General features: G+C 38.9%; 1 protein-coding gene across 1 annotated transcript in view; it reads left to right on the top strand.

Annotated features, from left to right (window-relative positions):
- Positions 1–24,434, top strand: part of LOC150088630 (ral GTPase-activating protein subunit beta) — a 522,786-nt gene that overhangs the window by 424,757 nt on the left and 73,595 nt on the right. The window contains exons 24-25 of the mRNA XM_090369596.1: positions 4,865–5,003; positions 9,428–9,610. Of these exons, the coding sequence (XP_090225722.1) occupies positions 4,865–5,003; positions 9,428–9,610 (322 nt within the window). The remainder of the gene's footprint in view (positions 1–4,864; positions 5,004–9,427; positions 9,611–24,434) is intronic.

A 24,434-nucleotide genomic window follows, 5' to 3' on the forward strand; every position in this document is an offset into this window, starting at 1 on the left:
TACTGCCAGAGTTGAATACACCTCTGGCATTCCCCTCTCCTCATGTGTGAAAGTCGATGCAAAATATTCATTTAGTTTGTTAGCTGCCTGAGCAGGATCATCAACGGTTGAACCATCGATATCAAGTGGACCAATCTGATTCATCCTCTTCCTTCAAGAGGTTTACATAAGAAAAAAACTCTTTTCTGTTTTTCTTTGCATCCTTTGTCAAGGATTTCTCGTAATCTGCCTTCGCCTGCCTGACCTCCTTTGTAACTTGGTTGCAGATCAACTTGTATCTATCATAGGCTTCTGTGTCACGTGTTAATTTGTATGTATCCCATGCATTTTTCTTCTCTGCCATATGTCTCATTAGTTCATCTGACATCCATTTAGGCCTAAACATTGAACAATATTTCTTAGTTGGTATGTAAAGCCTAGTAGCTTCCAAGATATGTTCTTTGAATGCTTCCCATTTTGAATTTGCTGTTGGTAACATCATCAGTTGGTCCCACTGTATAGAATTTAAATACTGTCTCAGACCATCGTAATCGCCTTTACGAAAGCAAAAACCCTTACCTTTACCCCTGATGGTAGTTACTTCTTTGAGTAAATCCCACTTCAGCACACTGTGATCACTGCCACCTTGTGGTTCCTTTATCTGCAGATTCTTAATGCATGAAGAATCACTACTGATAATCAGATGAAGAGTATTACTCCCTCTAGTTGCCTCCCGAACATGCTGATGTAGAAAACAATCATCCAATAAATCCACAAAAGCCTTGCTAGTGTGTGAGTGCCCAACCCACAAATTCCAGTCAATATCTGGGAAATTAAAATCCCCCGTTATAAGACTCTCTGATTTACTGGCCCACTCTATTTCCCTGTACAGTTTCTTGTACTCATCAGAGTCATTAGGCCTATAGCACATTCCTACTCTCAATTTTGATCTCCCAATTCTTATGTTACACCAAACTGACTCGACACTTCACTGTCCAGCAATGTCAACTGGCTTCACTTCCTTGGATTTTTTGTTTCTTAACTTATAGTATAACCCATCCTCCCTTCCTATCTTGTCTATCCTTCCTGTACACATTGTACTCCCCAAATTCCAGTTCTGCATTCCTTATATCTGTGTGACACCACGTCTCTGATATCCCAACAATATCTGCCTTTGATGTTTTGAGCAATACCTCAAATTCATCAAATTTATTTACCAAACTCCTTGCATTGGTGTACACGCAAGTATACATACACGTGTTCCTATTCTTAGCTACCCTAACACAACCCATGTGTTTTCTTGTACCGCAGTGACTCCCAGCAGTCTCTGAAATATCCTGAATCTTGTTTTCCAGGCTGCTGCTGCTCATTCCAATAGAAGCAGTGCAAGAATCACTTTCACCTCTGCCAGTGGTTACTGTTATTCTATTAGTCATTGTATCCCTGCAAGCTCTCAGTTTTCCGACCCACCTAACATGCCTCGATAGCATCAGCAAATATTCTTGCACCCTTTCTATTTAAGTGTATCCCATCCCTGTAGAAGCAGTCTCTCCTGTTACAAGTACAGACCCGGCTGAAAAAAATTTTACCGCTTGAGCCTTGAACAATCTTTCCAGGGCTAAATTGATCGACAAGGCTCTCATCATAAGTAAAGTACTACACATGGGAAACAGCAACCCCAGAGCAACGTATCAACTCTGTGGTACTACACTGACAGTGGTAGAGAATGAAAGGGACTTGGGGGTGGTTGTGCAGGCAGATATGAAGTTCTCTGAGCAGTGCAGACGGGCTGCAAGAGTAGCTCATGGAGTATTGTCAATGATATACAGGAATTTTTCCAGCAGGGATAAGGAGGTGATTATTCCATTGTATAAGGCGATGGTCAGGCCACACCTAGAGTACTGTATACAGGTCTGGAGACCTCATTTCAAGAAGGATGTAGAGCTGCTGGAACGAGTACAGAGAAGGGCAACAAGATGAGTGAATGGAACAAAGGGGTGCTCTTACGAAGAAAGGCTTAAGTTTTGCAAATTACAGTGTCTGGAGACTAGGCACCAGCGAGGTGATCTGATAGAGGTGTATAAAGCCTTGAATGGTTTAAGCATGCTCAATGCTGATGGGATTCTTCCTCTAGCTCAGAAAAATCACCTGAGAGGGCATAAATTCAAATTGAGGAAAGACAGATGTAGGATAGACGTGCGGAAATTTGCCTTTAGCCAGCTGGTGGTTGGTTGGTGGAACAGACTTCCATCCCTTGTGGTGGAGGTTGATAGCCTAAATAAGTTTAAGGCTCAGCTGGACAGGTATTTTGAACGAACAGAGGGGTGAAGTGGAAGTGGGTTTTTTTTTTTTTTTTTTTTTTTTGGTTGATGCTGCATAAGCTTGCTTTCTTGCATCAAATGCCTCTACTAATGCTAATGCTAAGTTATGTATTAATTAATTATTTTACGTTTGTAATCTAAGTCGTTATATGTATTTAGTTAAAAGTACAATTTAATCAACAATGAAGTTTAACAAGATTAACAAGATTTTACCGATTAATAATTAATCTAATAATTAATGACAATATTATATTATATACTATACTATACTTACGCTATCTAGTTCAGGATATAACGTGTCGTATAACAATGGCGGCAAGTTACGGACGGTAAATCTACGGATACTTAAGTATTAATTAACTTCCAAATCTCACTGTCTCAATTCAGAATAAACTAAGGATCCTGACTAGATCTGTAAGCTACTTATAGAAAACAATTTGATATAACAGTTGGTTAATAAAGCGGCTAATATGGCTAAAAAAACTTCTCGTTCAGCAGAGCTGCAACTTGTAACACGTGGATTTGATATCCTTACCGATATTTTAATGCAATTACAAGGCCGAGTAAAGAATAAATAGACCAGATTAATCAGAAAATCACAAAATAATTCTATACTACTAAATTTAAATCAAAAGTTTTAGAAAAACATTAATTTCAAATCAATAAATAAGAAAATCTACTTAGCGGCTCTGAACACTTCTGACTCCCACTAGCCTCGTCATGCTGCATCAGCCAAAAAAAAATTTCTGAATTACCTCGAGAGAGAGAGAGAGAGAGAGACAGAGAAAGAGAGATAGTCAGAAGTAGAAGGGAATCACGAAGAAATAGAAGAATGATGATATAAATGTAGTACATCGGCTGTATTCTGAGCCTTGGGCAGATAAGTTTTTTTCCTGAGATGAGAGAAGTCTGAGATGGGTGGTGCTGTCCTGCTGTGATTGATGTTAGGAGGGGTGGGGATGTGAGGAATTCAGACACTGTTTCTTCAGAGGAGGGAAATCGATCATTGCTTGATAACTCCAAACATTTGTTCCTTGAATGGTGAGATTGATCCTGAGTGGGGGGTGAAATTCATTGTTCCTGATTGGGGGATGACATTCATCAATTGTCTTTTTCTGTGCATGTGAATGACATTGTCCCTGGGAAGAACAATGTTCATTGTTGCCTGTTGCCCAACCAACTTGTCTCCAACAGCCTGTTGGCTGTTGGAGACAAGTTGGTTGGCCCAATGACCAACATCTAACGAGGCCACAGTGGAATCGTTTCTCCTGGGATTTTTGAGGGTAAAAACATCATTAGATTTTCTTTTACAGTCTGAACAAATTAACACAATATTAGTTTTTTTTTTCATAGTTTTTATAAATCTTAATAAGATCCTGGGCATTAAGAAGATTGGAAAGATCCCTAGAATCCTTGGACTTATTCAGTTAAATTTTATTGTATGTGTTGAGAAGAATAAGTTTGATGTCCTTGTTACCTGTGGAGAAATGTGACATTATCATGCAGTTCTACAAGGTTCACTTTCATCATACTGAAGCTGAATTCCATTTTCAAAATGATGTCCGATCAGGTCTCCTGGAGGTTCAGTATTTCATTCTCAGTGTAGTTGATTCTTGACAGTACAATTTTGAAACTATTGACAAATGCATCCATGGCAGTCGTGACGGTGGAATTAGTTTCCATTCTCATTTTATGTCGATGTTCGAGTTTTGCGACTACATTCTCTGTCAGATGCATGTGAGCATATTTTAACTGATCTAGGCCAGTTACCAATTGCATAACCGTGACTTGAATTGGGTTCATAAGGGTTCTCAACTCAGCAGAAGCAAAGGGATTTGTTAAATGTTTACTTGAAGAGGTGGGTAATTCAACTTTATCATGTCATAATTGATCATTTTGCAGGCCCCACATTTCCACAAAAGTTTAGTCTTCTTTGCAAGCTTCTTTAGATCAGAATGTGAGCTACAAGGTCCACAAAGACATACCCACTTACAGGAGATGCAGTCAAGAAGAAAATCTGCTTCCTTTAGACATCCAGTGCACAACAAAGCTTCACCCATGCCAAAATAAACTGAAATAAAGTGGCAAAAGGAGGCTAAACAAAGTCAGTGAAAATTTGAGTTTTGAAAATGAATGGGGTAAACAGGAAGAAGGTCACTTCATAATTGAGTTCTGGGACAGCTTGCATTCAGCATGGAACAGAAGTCAATCAGTGAGGGGGGGGGGGAGAAGTTGTGCTGACTTGTCCAAAAAATTATATATAAAAAAAATTGCCTGAATCTGATGATGACCCAATATGGTGAGACCAGACCTGGAGCTCCACTGTGAGTTTAGACCCTTGCAGAAGAAAAATCAACATTAAATAGCTTTACAATACCATTTAAAAATGCAAAATTTCAGAAGCTCCTTCGAGTACATGTTCACTATGGACATGCAAACTCCGCTGTCATTATTATTCATTGCCATCAGTTAAATATCATTTTTATGTTTATATATAGGTTTATGTTAATGTCTGCATGCACACACATGTCTGTCTACAATTTTTAATTTTTTTTTAATATTAGACGTCTATTAAGAATGTTCATCCCCACTTCATGGAATTCTTGAAGTCTCTTGGTTGGCCTGTTGATGTTGCCAAACATGCTGGATGGACAGGACATGTTTCGACTGCCTTTAAGATCCTATCCTCAAATGATGAACCAGGTATTTCAAATTTTTTATTTTCATAAAATATATAAAAATGTCATGTGGCATCAATAAAATTATTTACCGTATTTCCCCATGTATAAGATACTCCCATGTATAAGACGCACCTTAATTTTGGTGCCCAAAATTTGAAAAAAAATGTATTACATAAAGTTATTGAACTCAAGTTTTATTCATCATAAAATTCATACAACTCCTCATCGCTGTCAAAACTCCCATCCGTTAGCTTGTCCTCATCTGTGTCTGATGAAGAATCACTGTCTTCATATATTGCCTCGTCCTCAGTTCCATCTATGGCATTTGAAATATCACACTTCTTAAATGACTTGAGAACGATCTCAATCTTGATATTATCCTAGGATCTTTTCATCCAGATACAAACTTCTCCTATAGTTGGTTTCTTCACTCTTCCTGCTGGTGTCAAATTGTCGCCAGAAGACTTCATCCATTGGTTCCATTCGTCTTTCATGGCAGCTTTGAAGGGTTTGTTAATGCTGATATCAAGTGGTTGGAGCTGGAATATCAAGCCTCCAGGTATGACGGCAAGTTTTGTTTTTTGCTCTGCAGCAATTTTCTTTGTGTTTTTTGTTATGTGTATCCTGAACTGATCAAGCACCAATAGGGCAGGTTTGCATAAGAGCCCACCTGGTCTCCTGCTCCAAACTTTCTCAAACCAGATCTTCATCCCATCCTGATCCATCCAACCCTTGTCATGAACGTGGACAATCACTCCTCGAGGAATGTCTTCTTTTGGCATTGTTTTGCGTTTGAAAATCAGCATAGGAGGCAGCTTGGTTCCGTCGGCACAAGCTAGAACAACTATATAATGGCTCTTTTCATGTCCACTTGTCTTCACAGTTACAGTTTTCACCCTTTCTTATCAACAGTTCTGTTACTTGGGACATCAAATTGAAGGGGCACTTCGTCCATATTTGCAATCTGTCCCAACTCAAACTGATGTGTCTTCTGACATTGAATGACAAAATGATAAAATTCAAGGACCTTCTGCTCATAGCTTTCAGGCATCTTTTGGGTAAGTCTGGTGCGTGTACGCATGCTTAGTCCATTCCGTTTCATGAACCTGAAGCAACAATTGTGTCCTCACAATTGAAATCAGTAACTTCTTTTTCATCAGCAATTCTTGCCTCATGCTGAACCATCTTTGTGGACACAGGAATTCCAATTGCCCTTTGCTCTTCAATCCATATCTTCAATTCCCTCTCTAAATCAGGCCATTTTGCTGACTTGCCTCTCATGGCCTTCTTCTGCCGTGGCGTTTTCAGTAGGGTTTCTTTTTCCCGTAGCCAGTATCAGATTGTTTTCTCAGTTGGAGGAGGACCAAACTTACATTCAGCAGCACGATTTCCATTCACTTTTGCAAACTGGATCACTTTTAACTTGAATTCAGCACTGTACGAAAATCTTTTTTGAGCCAAAATGTAACCTAATATATCAATCACAAGTACGAAACAATGAACGCAAAGACAACAAGTGCGAAATGCAAGTAAAAAAATCTACAACCACTGTATAAGACGCACCCAGTTTTTAGACCCCAAATTTTTCGAAGAAAGGTGTCTTATACATGGGGAAATACGGTATCTCCTGCCAGCAAAAATGAAAATGTGAAAGGATAAATAATGGTAAAAATAAAATTTTATATTTACATAAAAACTTTTTGAGGTGATGAAATAAGATAAAAACAAGGTAAAAATGAGAATTAAACAAACATTACCTTTCAGCATCCTGGGTTGCCTTTGTTATCCTTTAAATCAGGGGTCGGCAAACTACGGCCTGTGGGCCAAATCCCCCCCCCCCTTAATCCGGCCTGCGGCTTAATATTGTTTTTTTACATGAAAAAAATTAAAAATAAATCAAATTACGCACTGCAATCGTCAATAATCGAGTTGAGAATAATGACCGTGCGTGACGCTACTGGTGTCACATATTCGCATTCTGTGGTCTACCATAGAACAAGTGTTGCCAGCATTTCTCTCAGTTTTACTTTAGCGGCCCACGTGGTATTGTCTGTCACGGCACTCTGCGATCTTTTTTTTTTTTTTTTTCCTTTTATTTATTACCCACCGTTTCCATGTCACCCTCAAGACCAAATATGAAGAGAAAAGTGGCCTTCGAATGTCCTGCTTTTAAAGCTGAATGGAATGTAAATTATTTTGTCATAGAAATAAATGACAAAGTATCATGTTTATTATTTAATGACACAATAGCTGTGCGAAAAGAGTACAATATATGTCATCATTACCAAAGTAAGGCGCCTCCGTAGCCAGGTGGGAAGGAGCAGCAGTGCGTAGCACACGCTTCTTGATTAGACCGGGGTTTGAGCCCGTCACCACCAAAAACGGAGGATGCGGAAAGGTCAAGGGAATGACCACCGCATATTCCCGGAGCAATATGGCCTTAGTTGCTAATGCTCCTAAAAAAAAAAAACCAAACCAACAAACCAAACAATTACCAAAGTAAGCACGCGGCACAATATTCAAAACTCACAGAAAATCAACTGAAGCTAAAATTGGAAAGTTTAAAACGTAATGCATCATCACAACTCAATTTATTCATTAAAATAAAAAATTATAATGAAGCAGTAACTAAAGTAAACTTATGAATAGCTCATTTATTAGCCAAGAAAGGGAAACCATTTACCGATGGTGAATTAATTAAATCATGTTTGCTTGTGGCAGCTGAAGAAATGTGTCCAGAGAAAATGGATTTGTTTCGATCTGTCAGTCTTTTGGTGAGAACAACTGTTAGAAGAGTTGAGGACATTGGGAGCCACATCAAGAGTCAATTAAAAGACAGCACCAGCCTGAACAGCACTTCACAGAAAAAAAACAGCTCAAACAAGTTAATATTCAGTTAATCTCCATGAAAAAAACTCATTTACAAATCCATTACATTAGAAATCTGTAGAATGATGCTTCTTCACATCAAAGTTCAGACTAAGTTCAGTTAGACAAATAAATTTATATTCCATATAAGTTTGTTCGTGTAATATACTGTTTTCATGGGGATTAATATGAGAAATGTAAATTACTAAATATTTACATTTCTCACAAATTATATCTACATTTACTTTCTCTAATTTAGTATTAGTTTTGCTCATTAACAGATAAATAAATTCTGTTTATTCTTGTGGTATAGTAATAAAGTAAAATAGTAAAAATTTGCTAAAGTTTTGTACAGTAAAAGTCTGAGAATCTGGACTTTCAAAAATTCACAAACTTTTTAAATTTAGTGGATTTTTGTGTGTGAGCGCCACAGATATCCAGCAACAACAAGCAAGCTCACGGTTGCCATTTTGAAATGAGCAATCAAACCATGGCAATGCTATAATTTTTGTCCTACTCTTTCCATTTACCATATAATGACAGAGTTGAAAAATAAAAAATATCTTGGGCTACTATTGAAACGGTTATTAAATTTATGGAACGGAATCATAGCTTCAGCCTTCAAGACATCATGCATGTGCACATGGTGCATAATAAGTTTATCACAAAGAAATTACAAAGTCGTAAACAAGATGATATATGAAAGTATTTAAAGAAAACAATAGAAGCATCAAGCAGTGCAACAGATAGAGTAGAAACTGCAAGTGTTCCATCCACAAGGAGTGCAACAAATGCAACAGAAATCGTGGAAAAAAAACAGATAAATATTAGTTTTGTTTGTTTTTCGAACTTTGTATTTTTGTATGAAAATGTTTTGTTAACAAACTTAAAACAAATAATTAATTTATATAAAATATGTATCTTCTGCTTTCATTTATATACTGTATTTTTCTTTTACATTGTTCATTTTTAAACACAATTTCAAGCATTACATGCTTTTTTTTTTTTTTTTTTTTGTGGTGAAATTTTTGTTTTATATCTTTGTCAGGTGTTCACTTTATGTTTTTTTTTAAACTGCTCATTTCAATAAAGGAAGCATGCTTTATTTGCTAAAGAATAAAGTGCCAGAATTTACCTGGCACTTTATCTTAGAAGTACTGCCTGAGAATCCGAATCGACCCAGTCCCCGAGCAGTCTGGATTTTCGTACTTTTACTGTATATGGTGTAATTGGACTACCAGAATAGATAATATCCATTTTAGTTAAATCCAATAGAAATTTCCAGTTAGCTAAAATTTTATCATGTAAAATATTTTCCAGGTATATAACCCCAACATTAACTAATTATTATTAGTATTTGCTGTCAACTACTACCTCAGACAAATCACACACATAATTCTTTAACTACATTGCTAAAAATATATGTAAAATGTCTCATTTGCCTCACAGTATAAAATGAAATGAAAAAAATAACCGATATGTGTTTATGGGCTGCTTCTGCCTGTTTGTGTCTTACCTTGTTGATTTATTTCATCAACAGTTTTTTTTTTTTTTTTTTTTTCAATATGCAAATAACAGAACTTCCAACTGATCATGGAGGCTGTTTATATAATGGTGACCACCAGGTACTTTATTGGTCAGATGCTTCATCTGAAATAGCTTTTGTAGTTCCATATCAAAATGATAGACCATCAAGTTGCGAGCCATCACAAAAGGATGATGATAGTGATTCTCCTGATGAAGTAACCCTGAGACTAAGAGGTGAGTTGCAAAGATTAAATAGATTAATGAATGAAAATGTTTATTTTAATTGGGTGGTTCTTTTATTATTTACTTGAATAGGCATGCTATATACTTGTCAGTAAAAATGTTTTCATTTTAACTTCTGTTTAGAGCCAATTTACAAAACATCAATGACTTGAAGACTAAATAAATAAAACAAGTCATCACCTGTTAGCAAACTTTAAATATTACTTGTTTATTTGCTTTCTGCTACAAAAAAAGAAAATGTGTTACTCAATGTGCACAATTAAAAGATGTCTCTTTCTCTCTCTCTCTCTCTCTTTTTTTTTTTTTTTTTTTTTTTTTTTGTTTTAATGTTCATATTTTCACAATTCAATTTTATTTTAATCTGGAATATAAATGAGACTTTTACTGCTTACTCATGCAAGATAGTCCCCTCAACCTTACTGCACATGACCAAATCCGATATTCTTATTAAATGAAATGGAGAAGTAAGTTCAATACGTGGGTTCATCATATTACTTCTTTTAGCCAGTGAGTTGTGAATTACTGGAGTAAGTTGATGCCCAGATTTGGGAAATTCAGATCTCAGCTGAATCAATATCTATGGAAAAAGTGAAATAGCCTGTAGAAATAGGGATGTCATAAGAACTGAAATACAGTCTGTCCTCGTATAGCACGATAGTTGCGTTCCTAGAAATCCTCGTGCAATGCAAAATCGTGCAATATAAAAAACAGGCCCTATGGGAAAAGTAGGGTTATGTGCCGACCACCCAAGATTGAACACACATTTGGAACCAAAACATTACCAAACACAATAATAAATAATCGGGTAATTTTAATCGTTATAAAATACTTACGTATTTTATAACGATTAAAATACGTAATAAAAATAATATTATATTATAATAAAGTATTTTTAGTATTTTTTAATACTAAAAAAGTATTTTTACGAATAAAATACGTATTTTATTCGTAAAAAATGTATTATATTAAATAAAATAGTCGTAATAAAATACTTACGTATTTTATAATACGTAAGTATAAATTATAATACGTAAGTCGTAATAAAATATTGCTAATGCTTTTGCTTCTATCGTAAGCAAACTTGCTTTTTGTTTGATTTTCTATCCAAAGAGATGACAGGCGTTCCATCTCTTCCAATTCTTTGTGTCTTAATCTAATGGATTTTAATTACACTTTGAGTTGTTCCCGCTATGAAAGTTGTTTTTATTTTCTCCGCATTCTTTGTAATTCTCGGCATTGCCTCATTTAGGTCTGTAGCACGTGCAATATCAGATGGTCTTTCATTTCGCTCAAAGCGTTTCACAATTTCATATTTTTCTCTGTTGACAGAAGCGGACTGGCCATAAGCCTTACCCGGGAAATCCCGGTGGGCCAGAGGCCGGTGTGATTTTGGCCATAAACCATAGTATGAGGCCACTATAAATTTTCCTGGGTAAGAATTTTTGACCCAGTCTGCCTTTGTTTATCGATATTGCTTTTTTTTTTTTTTTCTCTGAATCTGCAGTGTCTTCACCAGGACACTTCCTTTTCACACCTTTTAAGTATTTTACTAATTTTTAGGGAATAAAGCACAATTACAAAATGAGGAGGCACCCTTGATACACATAAACAAAGCTGCGCGCGGGTAGCAACTGAATAAACAACACAGTAAAGGCCGAGATACACTATTAACACCCCACATTTTACTAAAGCACATTTCTGGGGGTTACTACCATAAAACAATAAAAACAATTTCCAGTTTTGTTTCTGCTAGTGGAATCTGTTATAAACTGGTAGTAAACTCCATCTAATTGCATTTGCGATTATACTGATAGCTGGAATTGTGTTGGTATTTACGTTATTATGGTGAAATGTGTTTCCCCTTCACTGATATAAAACACATAAATACATTTTCAGAATCTTCTTCATTCCTATCGTGTTGCGTTCAGTTGGGGTGATTCCGCATTCGACTGCCATTTCTTGTAAACACAAAGGCGAATCGTGTATAAGCGAATTCGGTTCGTGTTATATAAGATAACGTTCCCCTATTTATAAATCGTGTATGATCGAATTCGTGTAACGCAAACACGTGTTATACGAGGACCGACTGTACAATAGTGTTTTTTCTTCTTCTTCTTCTTTCTATACAGCAGATTCTCTATGCTGCAAACTTTACATATTTTTGGCAAGTTTTAGGGAAATATTTAGTAATTAGGATATCTCTTAGTGAAGATATCCTGACATAGTGGAGGCCAACACAGAGAAGTTAACCTCATCAGTCTTCGTGTGTGTGTGCTTTTCCATTCATCCCACAACAGATGCTCATTGAAGTTAAGATTAAGACTCTGGCCCAACCATTCCACTGATAGCATTTTGTTATTTTCAAATTAGATAATCATATTTTGCAGTTAATGGCAGGTGGCATTGTTCTACTGAAATGTGAATGCATGTTGCAACTGGACAAGGAGTATTTCATGTATATGAATACAAAGAAGAAAATTAATCAGATAAGGTTAAGGAGGCCAAGGCTGAGTATGAGAAAGCACTGGCTAAGGGAGCAAGGAATGGGGATAAGAAAATTTTCATGTATAAAAATATAAAGAAGAAGAAAACAAGTCAGATCAGACCCTTGTGCACGGGGTGTGAGAAAGTCTTAGACAGAAAAGATGATATTCGCTCTACAACGTCATCAACCTTTGCCCCTGGCAGACATACCCTGGTCCTGTTCCATCTATCCTTTTTACAAAGGATGTTCCCCGTTTCCCTGACAATAGAGTCACCAACAACTACTAGTTCCTGTGGGACCAGCGCATTCTGCTTTAGGGGTTGCCGCTGTGTTGCGTGATGACCAAGTGCAAGCTCTGGCGTTGATGTGGGCAGCTGAGAGCCTGATGGGCCCCTCAATTTAGATCTTTCGAGGGCATCCACCCTGTCCTTCAAACTCTCATATAGGCCCATAACAACGTTGAGTTGTTGCCTGATTTCCTTACACTCCTTACATCGCGCACACACAAAGACATCCCCCATGGCAATATCATGTTCCGTTCCAGAGAGTTCGGCAAACATTTCACAAGTTGCACATTTTTTTAGGCTGTGATGCGTTGGAGAATTGCCCCCCCTCAGTTCTCCCCCGAGTGACAGCACTCCTGCCACTTTGTGCCCGTTGCTTTGCTGCTCTAGTCTGGGGCATGGTAGTTTAAATTAATAAAATCAATAAATTAAATGTCAATAGTATTTGAATAGAAACTATTAAATAGAAACAGTGAAGCGTATTACTATATAATTATGCGTTAGAGCTACCTAGCTACCTCAATTAAAAAAATTTGAATTCCCTACCACTATATCCAAAAACAATGGCTACAAAAATGGAACGAAATAACGGTTTTACCTATTGTAAGTAAAATCCACAAAAACTCTTTATCTAAATTAAAAATAAAAAATAACCAGCGTAACTATAACTATATGACTACGTATTAAGTACAATATAAAAATAACAATCATGTAAATAAAAGGCAAACACTTATCGTTTTTGCGGAGCCTGTAACTGACAGCTGTAACTTTTAAAGAGATTCAGCGCCCTCTAAGGGCACAAAAGGTGATATAGTTGTACACGTTGGCACTAATGATATTAAGAGTAGGAGACCGGCGGAATTACTCAACAAGTACAGGTCACTGTTGAAAAAAAGCCGTGAAATAGGGTTGAATTTGAAAGTGTCTGCAATTCTGCCCAGACACGATAGGAGGGAGTACATGATGAGAGCCTTGTCGATCAATTCGGCCCTGGAAAGATTGTGCAAGGCTCAAGGGGTAGAATTTTTTTCAGCCTGGACTGTACTTGTTAACAGGAGAGATTGCTTCTACAGGGATGGGATACACTTAAATAGAAAGGGTGCAAGAATATTTGCTGATGCTATCGAGGCAGTGTTAGGTGGGTCGGAAAACTGCTAGTTTGGGGGGATACAAAGACTAATAGTTTAACAGTAACCGCAGGCAGAGGTGAAGGTGATTCTTGCACAACTTCTATTAGAATAAGAAGTGACCTGGAGCGAGGGGTGTTGGGGGATTCAGGGACGGATGGCAGTCATCATGGAATAGTTGGGTATATGGGATGTGTTAGGGTAACAAGGAATAGGCATAGGAGCATGTATGCTTGCATGTGTACCAATGCTAGAAGTATAGTAAATAAATTTGATGAATTTGAAGTGTTGGTCAAGACATTAAAGGCGGATATTGTTGGGATAGCAGAGACGTGGTGTCACAAAGATATAAGGAATGCAGAACTGGAATTTGGGGAGTACAATGTGTACAGAAAGGATAGACAGGACAGAAAGGGAGGGGGTGTTATGCTGTTAATTAAGAAAAACATAAAATCAAAAGAAGTGCACCCAGTTAATATAGATGAACAGTGCTCTGTTGAGTCAGTTTGGTGTGAGATAAGCACTGCGAAAGGAAAAATAAGAGTAGGAGTGTGTTATAGGCCTAATGACTTGAATGAGTACAATGAACAATTGTACAGAGAAATAGAGTGGGCCAGTAAATCAGAATGTCTTATAATGGGGGATTTTAACTTCCCAGATATTGACTGGAACTTGTGGGTTGGTCACTCACACACTAGTCAGACTTTTGTGGATTTATTGGATGATTGTTTTCTGCAGCAGCATGTTCGAGAGGCAACCAGAGAAAGTAACACTCTTGATCTGGTTATCAGCAGTGATCATTCGTGTATTAAGAATTTGCAGATAAAGGAACCACTAGGTGGCAGTGATCACAGTGTGCTGAAGTGGGATTTACTCAAAGAGGTAACTACCGTCAGGGGTAAAGGAAAGGGTTTTTGCTTCCGTAAAGGGGAGTACAGTGGTCTCAGACAGTTTTTAAATTCTGTACAGTGGGATCAACTGACGATGTTACAAACAGTAAATTCTAAGTGGGAAGCATTCAAAGAATTAATCGTGGAAGCTACTAGACTTTATATACCGATTAAGAAATATCGTTCAAGGTTTAGGCCTAAATGGTTATCAAATGAACTAATGAGACTCGTGACAGAGAAGAAAAATGCATGGGATGCATATAAATTATCAGGTGACGCAGAAGCCTGTGGCAGATATAAGCTAGTCTGTAATCAGGTCACAAAGGAGGTTAGGCAGGCGAAGGCAGATTACGAGAAATCCTTGGCAAAAGATGCTAAGAAAAACAGCAAGGATTTCTTTACTTATATAAACTCTAAAAGGAAGGGGATGAATATGATTGGTCCACTTGACATCGATGGTTCGACTGTTGATGATCCTGCTCAGATAGCAAACAAACTGAATGAGTATTTTGCATCTACATTCACACGTGAGGAATTATTACAATTTGAAAATGGAAGAAGGTTATCAAATTGTAGCAGTGTGCTTAATGATTTTGTAATAACTGAGAGCAAAGTGGAGGAGAAATTGTTGAAGTTAAACATAAGAAAGGCACCTGGGGGTGGATGGGATCTATCCAGTTATTTTAAAGGAGGCGGCAAAGCAACTAAGCAAACCCTTAGCCATAATTATAAGAGCATCCTTGGACTCAGGGGAGGTTCCCACGGACTGGAGATGTGCAAATATGTCACCAATTCACAAAGGTGGATCGAAGGGTGACACGAGTAATTACAGACCAGTTAGTTTAACTTCTGTTCCGGGTAAAATAATGGAGTCGCTGGTTAAAGATGCATTGCAGGATCATCTAGACAAGACTGCAGCAATAATTCAAACACAGCATGGGTTTGTTAAGGGAAAGTCTTGTCTGACAAATTTGATTGGTTATTATGATGTGGTCACAAAGGAACTGGATGCAAAAAATAATTTTGATATCATATACTTGGATTTCAGGAAAGCTGTTGACACTGTTGCGCATGGAAGACTACTGTACAAATTGAAGCAGAATGGTATTAAGGGTAAGTTGCTACAATGGATAAAAGGATGGTTAAGTGGGAGAAGACAGAGGGTGGTAATCAATGAGTGCTGCTCTTCGTGGACTAATGTTATTAGTGGAGTCCCACAGGGTTCGGTGTTGGGTCCACTGTTGTTTTGTGTATTTATCAATGATATTGATGAAGGTATATCAGGCTTAATGTCGAAGTTTGCAGATGACACAAAGGTTGGCAGGGTTGTTAATGACAGTAATGGCAGTGTGCTACTGCAACAGGATCTAGATAATTTGGGCAGATGGGCTAAGAAGTGGCAACTGAAGTTCAACCTTGACAAATGCAAAGTACTGCATATGGGTAGAAGTAACCCCAGAGAAACGTACGAACTGTGTGGTACTACACTTAAGGTGGTAGAAAATGAAAAAGACCTGGGAGTAATTGTGCAGTCAGATATGAAGTTTTCTGAGCAGTGCAGACAGGCTGCTATGGCGGGTCATGGGGTTTTGTCAATGATATATAGGAATTTTGCTAGCAGGGAAAAGGAGGTGATTGTCCCTCTGTATAAGGCAATGGTCAGGCCACGCCTTGAGTACTGCGTACAGGTCTGGAGGCCTCATTTTAGGAAGGATGTAGATTTGCTTGAGCGTGTACAGAGAAGAGCAACACGATTGGTGAGGGGAATGAAGGGATTCTCTTACCAAGAGAGGCTTAAGTTCTGCAAATTGCAGTGGCTGGAGACTAGGCACCTGCGCGGTGATCTGATTGAGGTCTATAAGGCCTTGAATGGGTTGAGCACGCTGAATTCTGATGGGATCCTTCCACTTGTTCAGATTACCAACCTACGGGGACATAAGTTCAAATTAAGAAAGGACAGATGTAGAATAGATGTGCGGAAATTTGCCTTTAGCCAGCGGGTGGTTAATTGCTGGAACAAACTTCCATCTGTCGTTGTGGAAGTTGATAGGTTAAATAAATTTAAGGAGGAACTGGACAGGCATTTGGAGGGAATGGTGTGATTTTTTTTTTTTTTTTTGGCTGATGCTGCATAAGCTCCTACACTTGCTTTCTTGCATCATGTGCCACTACTACTACTACTACTACTACTACAGCCCAGCTAATGCTACTAATGAATTGAATTACTACTTTGCATTGATCTTTGCTGATGAAAGACCCTTCATAGTGAGGGGAGGCCATGTGAATAAAGCTGGAAAGCATGAAATTTGCAATATTTAAATTTCAGAAGATTATTTATTAGAAAAATTTTCAAGCCTAAATTAAAGTAGGGCTCCTGGAATTTATGGTATATACCCAGTAATTTTGAGGGAGGCAACAAGCGAGTGCATTAAACCATTTAAGTTGATTATGAGGGCCTTATTGGACTCTGAACATATCCATTTTGAGTAGAGAAGTGCCAACATATTGCCAATACATAAAGGCAGTTCTAAGAGTCAAGTTGGTAACTACAGACCAGTTAGCCTAACTTCAGTGTTAGAGGAAATTTGTTGAGGCAATGACAAATGTAATCCAGTGACATTTGATAAAAATGGCATTAAGAATGACATACATGGTTTTGTTAAGGGAAATTCATGTTTAACTAAAGTGGTAAGCTGTTTTGACACAGTTGCTCATGAGCCAGATGTAGGGAACAGTTTCGACATAGTTTATATGGATTTTAGCAGGAATTTAACTCATTTCCTCATGAGAGGTTATTGTATAAGCTGGAATATATTGGGATTACTGGAAAGATTCTGAGGTGGATTGCAGCGTGCTGCAGGACAAAAGGCAGAGGGTTGTGATTGGTGTAACGTCAGAAGTGGGGCCCCCAACCATCAGTTCTTGGACATCTTTCTGTGTAATTTATGATACACTACAGTATCATAAACTACATTAGAGGGCATGATGTGAAAGTTTACAGATTATGTAAAGATTGGAAGAGTTGTTAATGATCAGTGCCAAGCAGCACTCCTTCAGAATGACTTGAACAGGCTTCAAGAATGGTCAGACAAAGTGGCAGCTATGCTTCAGCGCAATACAATGAAGGGTCTTATTCTTGGTGAATAGCAACGCCAAAATAACTGATAACTGGGTCAGGTTGAATTAAAAACAGTACAGTAAGAAAGGGATCTAGGAGTTATGATAAAAGCAGATATGAAATTCTGTGACCAGGAAAGCCCATGGTGTCCTGTTGATGATTTATCAAACAATAGCCTATAGAGATAGGGACATCATAATCCCACTGTATACGGCAATCGTAAGACAAGACCACTTAGAATACTATGTCCAAATATGGAGACCTCATCTAAAAAAGATGTTGAGCTCCTTGAAAGGGGACAAAGACAGGCAATGTCTTAAATGGTGAGATTAGTAAAAAAATTACTGTATAAGGAAAGACCGATTATGTGGGCTGCAGAGTTTGGTAACGAGCTACATTAGAGGGGACTTGATTGAAGTGTAAAGGCTCTGGGGGGGGGGAGCTTAACAAAATGAATGAAGCCAAAATTTTCAATCTTATAAAGAATTCTAGAACTACGGGCCATAAATTCGAATTACAGGGGAAGAGGTTTAGACTAGATTGTAGAAAGCTTTCTTTTAGCTATTCATTTGTTGATTACTGGTACAAGTTGCCTCTACAGGTAGTTGAGGCTGACAGTTCAAAGTTCAGCCGATTAGTTACCTACATGGGAGGGGGATGTATAATTTGTGTATTTTCTTATTTACTTTCTTTTTTTTTTTTTTTTTTTGACCAGTGCAGCAAAAACCTGTAACTTCCTTGCACTATATATGGGGTGAGGGGGAAGATGATAGTATATGTTCAAATGTTGGCAAAAATGGTGTTCAGCATGGATCCAGACATTAAATGAAACTGGATGTTCATGTTGCATGGAACATGAACGTCCAGTTTTCCTCACGGCATTCCTCCATGTTGGTGGTTGAACCAACCACCACATGGAGGAATGCAGCCCCTCTATGTTACCAGGCAGTACTAGGTGGTAGATTACTCTCATCAACCGGTGAAATACCATCACTTTGCTTATTGGAGGCTTGAAGTGGTGGAACCCATGTTTAGTCTGTAGAGCTAAGTTCTGGTCGACCCTTCGCTATCTCTTCCATCATGCAGTATAATTGATGACTTTCTAGGATATGATGACCATCGTGGCGAGATCCAATATTCCTTACATTTCGAGGGTACAGCTCTAAAACAGTGTTCGCAGGCCGGCTGCTAGTTAGTACACCGGACCGAACCTATTGGTAACTCTCTAGGAGGCTTCCGGATCAGCTACTGTATAATCTTGCTACCTCTACTCTGCCAGATATTGACTGGAGGGAGTCCAAGTAGTGTGTATGCGGGAAGCATTGTCGAGGCCACATTATGTCAAGGATCTCGGTATATTCTTACCACGTATACACCATATCCGAAAATTTCATTACTTCATACAGCATGTCCACCCACTTTTCTTACAATTGAATACACCATGAATTGTCAAACTAATAGAGCAAGCTCATCTGCGAAAAGATGTAAACCTCCCAAGCACTTCCTAATTCATTTCACAAATATACGTGGTCTCAATTCTAATCTCAACGATGTCCATTTCCACTTGCAGTCTGCCAAACCCCATGTACTTTTTCTGACAGAATCTCAGTTATCGGTTGATTCAACTACTGCTCATCTCAGATGCCCAAATTATTCGCTGTATGATTCCTTTCGCTTCAAAGGTGGTACTTGTGCATATGTCTGTTCTGATATTCCCTGTCAGAGACTTGGCAATTTGGAATCTCCTCTCTTTGATCTTCTCTGGCTTAAAATCTCTCTACCTCATTGTGTCAAATTCATCTGTTGTCTCTACCATTCTCCCAACTACACTAATCACTTGGAGCTCTTTGACTTCCTCTCTTTGCAACTTGACTTTCTCCAGTCCAACTTTCCTAACAGTGAGGTAATTTTCCTTGGTGATTTTAATGTTCACAACTCCAGCTGTCTTCCGTTTTCTAGTCACACCGACCCGGCAGGTCGAAATGCTGAGGCTTTTGCAATTACTAATGACCTAGCATAGATTGTTCATTTACTTACAAGAATACCGGACAATCCTAATCATACAGCCAATACGATTGATCTTTTTCTCACAAACAACTCTTCTAAGTACATGGTCGAAGTGAGAGGTCCTTTAGGCACTTCAGATCACAACTTGGTGATTGTCTCTTCTCCAATGGAACCTTTATCTCATGGCTGTTCCCAACCTAATGTTGTTTGGCCTTACAAGAATGCAAAATAGGATGACCTGCGAGACTTCTTTTCTTCTTTTGCTTGGTCGGATTACTGTTTCAAAACTTCTGATGTCAGCGTTTGCTCAGATCGTGTCAATGAAATTATTCTTGCAGGAATGGAATCCTTTATCCCACACTCCACTTTAAAATCTCATCCTTTATATAAACCTTGGTTTTCCAATAAATGTGCTAAGGCTGTTCAAGAGAAGAATGTTGCATATCGTAATTGGCTTGTTTCTAATTCTTCAGTTTCATTTTCTGCCTACACCAAAGCTCGCAACAATTGTAAAGCACTTATTAATTAGTCCAAACTAGATTTTGAAAAGATTAAGAGTAGAAAACTTACTTTTTGCCTAATGGTAGCCGAGCATTCTGGTCTCTTGCCAAAGCTATTGGCCGCAACTTTTGCCCATCTCTGCTCCCACCTCTGTCAAAACCAGATGGTTCTGTTGTCACTTCAGTCAAGGATAAAGCTGACCTGCTAGCATCGCATTTTTCTACCAACTTCTGTATTAATGATCTTGGTAAAGCACCTTCCACCATTCTCAACATGCTCCATTCAATGAATCCTGTAGTCTTCCGTCAAAAGAATGTCAGAAGCATTTTGACAAATCTTGATGCTAAGAAAGCTCCAGGTCCAGATGGTATTTCTCCACTTGTTCTCAAAACCTCTGCTCCTGAACTTACTCCTGTTCTTTGCTGCCTTTTTTCACTTTCTTATTCCAAAGATGTTTTTCCTTCTGCTTGGAAATTTGCTCATATCCAGCCAGTTCCTAAAAAGGTGACAAATCCCTCCCATCCAATTATTGTCCCATTGCAATTACTTCTACTCTTTCTAAAGTAATGGAGAAATCAATTAACCGCCAACTCTTAAACTACCTAGAAACCTTCCATCTGATTAACGATCGCCAGTATGGATTCCGTCAGTGTCGATTCACTGGTGATATTCTGGCTTATGTTACCCATTTATGAACTAATTCAATGGAAAGGTTCGGTGAAACACAAGTAGTTGCTCTTGACATCTCAAAGGCTTTTGATCGTGTTTGGCATAAAGGTCTTCTAAACAAGCTTCCATCTTATGGTTTTCCAACTGTTTTTATTAATTGGTTATCCAGTTTTCTCTCTGATCGCTCCCTGAGGGTGATGGTAGATGGCTCTCTGTCTTCTAACTTTTCCACTAATGCCGGTGTCCCCCAAGGTTCAGTTCTTTCCCCCACTCTTTTCCTCTTGTATATTAATGACCTTCTTCCATTGAATGGAAATCCTATCCATAGTTTTGCCGATGATAGCACATTGCATTCCACTTTCCATTTTGAGAAACCTTGTCCTGTAATTGGTAATCTGCTCCCAATTCCTTAAATGCCGATCTTTAGGTAATTCTCCAGTGGGGCAAAAACAAGTTAGTTGATTTCAACCCTTCTAAAACTCAATCTTGTCTTATATCTCGCAAAAAGAATTCTTCTGCTCCTATGCTTATCTTTAGTGACACTCCGATTTCTAGGCAAAATGATATATCTCTTTTGGGGATTACCCTGACTTCTAATCTCTCTTGGCACAAGCACATTACAAATATTGCTTCCTCTGCATCTAAAAACCTTAGTTTTCTCTTTCACTCTCGGCGTTACTTTTCTTCCAAACAGCTGCTCATTCTGTATAAATCGCAAATCCGCCCTGCCATGGAATGTTGTTCCCACATCTGGGGTGGTGCCCCAAAACCTCTCTCAGGCTTCTTGATTCCATTCAGAAGTGGGCAGTTAGGTTAATTAATGATTCATCTCTAACAGTCTCTACACTCGCTTTCTCATAGATGTACTGTTTCTGCTGCATGCCTCTTCTACAGATACTTCCATGGACACTGTTCTTCTGAATTGGCTTCTATAATTCCCGCTCTCTCTTTCAAAACAGTTCGAACACGTGCCGCCACCAGCCAACATCCATTTACTGTCCAACTTCAAACCCACAGAACCAACTTTTTATCTCACCAATTTTAACACACACACACCAACTGTTTATGACTGATTGAATAATGAAATAAAATAAAATAAAATGATAGAAAAGACTATAAAATAATATTTACAAAAAACTTTTAATTATTTACAAAAAACTAAACTATAACAAAAATAAAATAAGTAAATAAGTTAAAATGCATTAAAATATAAATATAAAAGCAATAAAAAGACGATAAAAAACACTATTAGAGCTTTCGGAGGTGTCTGCCTCCTTCCTCAGTAATAGTGAGACCTAAGCGACACATCCTTAAATACCAGGTTCACGGCACACGTGGATGACCAGGTGCATACTCAGCATTCCTTTCACTTGTACCAGAACCGGAAGTGGTGTGGAGACGTGGTAAATTAAAACGTTTATCTCTGGCCAAAACCACCGCCTCAAAAAGGGGGTGAAGCCTAACTCCCCTGTCTCTGTTCATACTATTGTTACCAGAGGATCCAATACACAGACTTTCCAGCCACTTGTGGTCCCAGAATCTAAGCGCCCGGTCAAGGATGACAGCGTTGTCGGGGGAGATCTGGTGTTGTTTTTCCCAATAGTGCTCGGCAATGGCAGATTGAGTGAGCTCTGCTGTCCGTATCGCTCGTGAATGTTCCCCCAGACGGTCCTTGAGACGCCGTCCTGTCTCCCCCACGTAACATTCCCCACAATCCAGGCATGTGATCTCATATACAACCCCACTACTAGAATCCCTAGTAATGGGATCTTTGACCTGTGACACTACTGTGTGCAACCTCTGGCCCGGAAGCTGCACACAGCGTGTCTGAAAGTCGCGAAGCATCCTCGCAATGCGATCTGACAGGCCCGGATAGTAGGAAACATACACTGTGGTAAGCGGTGCAGGCGGAACTACCCGATTGGGCTCTTCCTCTCTGTTGTATTCATCAGTGACCCTCTGGGGGTAACCACACTTCATAAGATCTGTCGTGATTTGCCTAATTTCCTTCTCCCCCCTCCTCGGGGGTACTGCAATGTGTTCTCACCCTACCCAAAAGTGCTCTGGCCACACTATTTTTATGTTGGACAGTCTGTGCTATCCTATACATTGGTTTCCTATAAACCTTAGTTTTAAGTCTGGGGCCTTCCCTATATACCATTATGTCCACTAATGGGAGGGTACCATCTGTTTCTACCTCTGAGGTGAATTTTATAAAGGGGGAGAAACCATTGAGAAACGAGACCACATCTTCCTCTCTCCCCTTCTTTACAATAGTAAACGTGTCATCAACATATCGTTTCCACTTACGCATAGGGAACTCCAATCTTGCGAAAACCCTATTCTCAAATTCCTCCATAGCCAGATTTGCAACAATGGCATTGATTGGAGAACCCATGGCTGTGCCGTGAACCTGTTTATACCATCACTCCTTGGAAAACCAAGGTTGTACTAGAAAGACATAATTCAACAGCACCACATATATCTTCTATGTTTAGGTGGGATCTAGCACTTAAGGTATTATCCTTTTGTAAAGCCAACCTCACACATTCTACCCCATGTGCTATGGGGATACACGTAAATAATGATATAACATCTAATGACATCATCATCTCGTCCTCCCCTATTTCTTGACTCCTTACAAAGTTCACAAAAATTCCGCACTGTCTCCCATGACCAACGCGGACCGCCCCACAACCGGGGAAATCAGCTGCGCCAGATATTTTGATAACGCATACGTAGGGCTACCAATGAAGGAAACTATGGGCCGTAATGGTTTTTTTTTTTTTTTTTTTTTTTTTTGATTTGGTAGTTATTGGCGCATCGGCTTCTGTGGCCATATTGCACCTCCCAAGGTTTTTGCAGTACTTTGATCCAAGCCCGAGGCGGGAATCGAACCCGCGACCTTTGGGTTGCCGGGCAGGTACTTTACCCACTCGGCTAGCCCGGTCGGCTGGCCGTAATGGAACATGGGGTAGAATGTGTGAAGTTGGCTTTACAAAAGGATAATACCTTAAGTGCTAGATCCCACCTAAACATAGAAGATATATGTGGTGCTGTTGAATTATGTCTTTCTAGTACAACCTTGGTTTTCCAAGGAGTGATGTATAAACAGGTCACCGCACAGCCATGGGTTCTCCAATCAGCACCATTGTTGCAAATCTGGCTATGGAGGAATTTGAGAATAGGGTTTTTGCGAGATTGGAGTTCCCTATGCATAAGTGGAAACGATATGTTGATAACACATTTACTATTGTAAAGAAGGGGAGAGAGGAAGATGTGGTCTCATTTCTCAATGGTTTCTCCCCCTTTATAAAATTCACCTCGGAGGTAAAAATAGATGGTACCCTCCCATTCTGGACATAATGCTATATAGAGGGAAGGCCCCAGACTTAGAACTAAGGTTTATAGGAAAACAATGTGTAGGGGCCAGTACACACATTATAGGATGGCACAGACTGTCCAACATAAAAATAGTGTGGCCAGAGCACTTTTGGGTAGGGGAAGAACACATTGCAGTACCCCTGAGGAGGGGGGGAAAAGGAAATTAGGCAAATCACAACGGATCTTATGAGGTGCGGTTACCCCCAGAGGGTCATTGATGAATACAACAGAGAGGAAGAGCCCAATCGGGTAGTTCCGCCTGTACCACTTACCACAGTGTATGTTCCCTACTATCTGAGCCTGTCAGATCGCATTGCGAGGATGCTTCGCGACTTTCAGACACGCTGTGT

This window comes from Mastigoproctus giganteus, chromosome 3 (assembly GCF_048544385.1).
Source record: "Mastigoproctus giganteus isolate SK-2022 chromosome 3, ASM4854438v1, whole genome shotgun sequence".
Lineage (NCBI taxonomy): Eukaryota > Metazoa > Arthropoda > Arachnida > Uropygi > Thelyphonidae > Mastigoproctus > Mastigoproctus giganteus.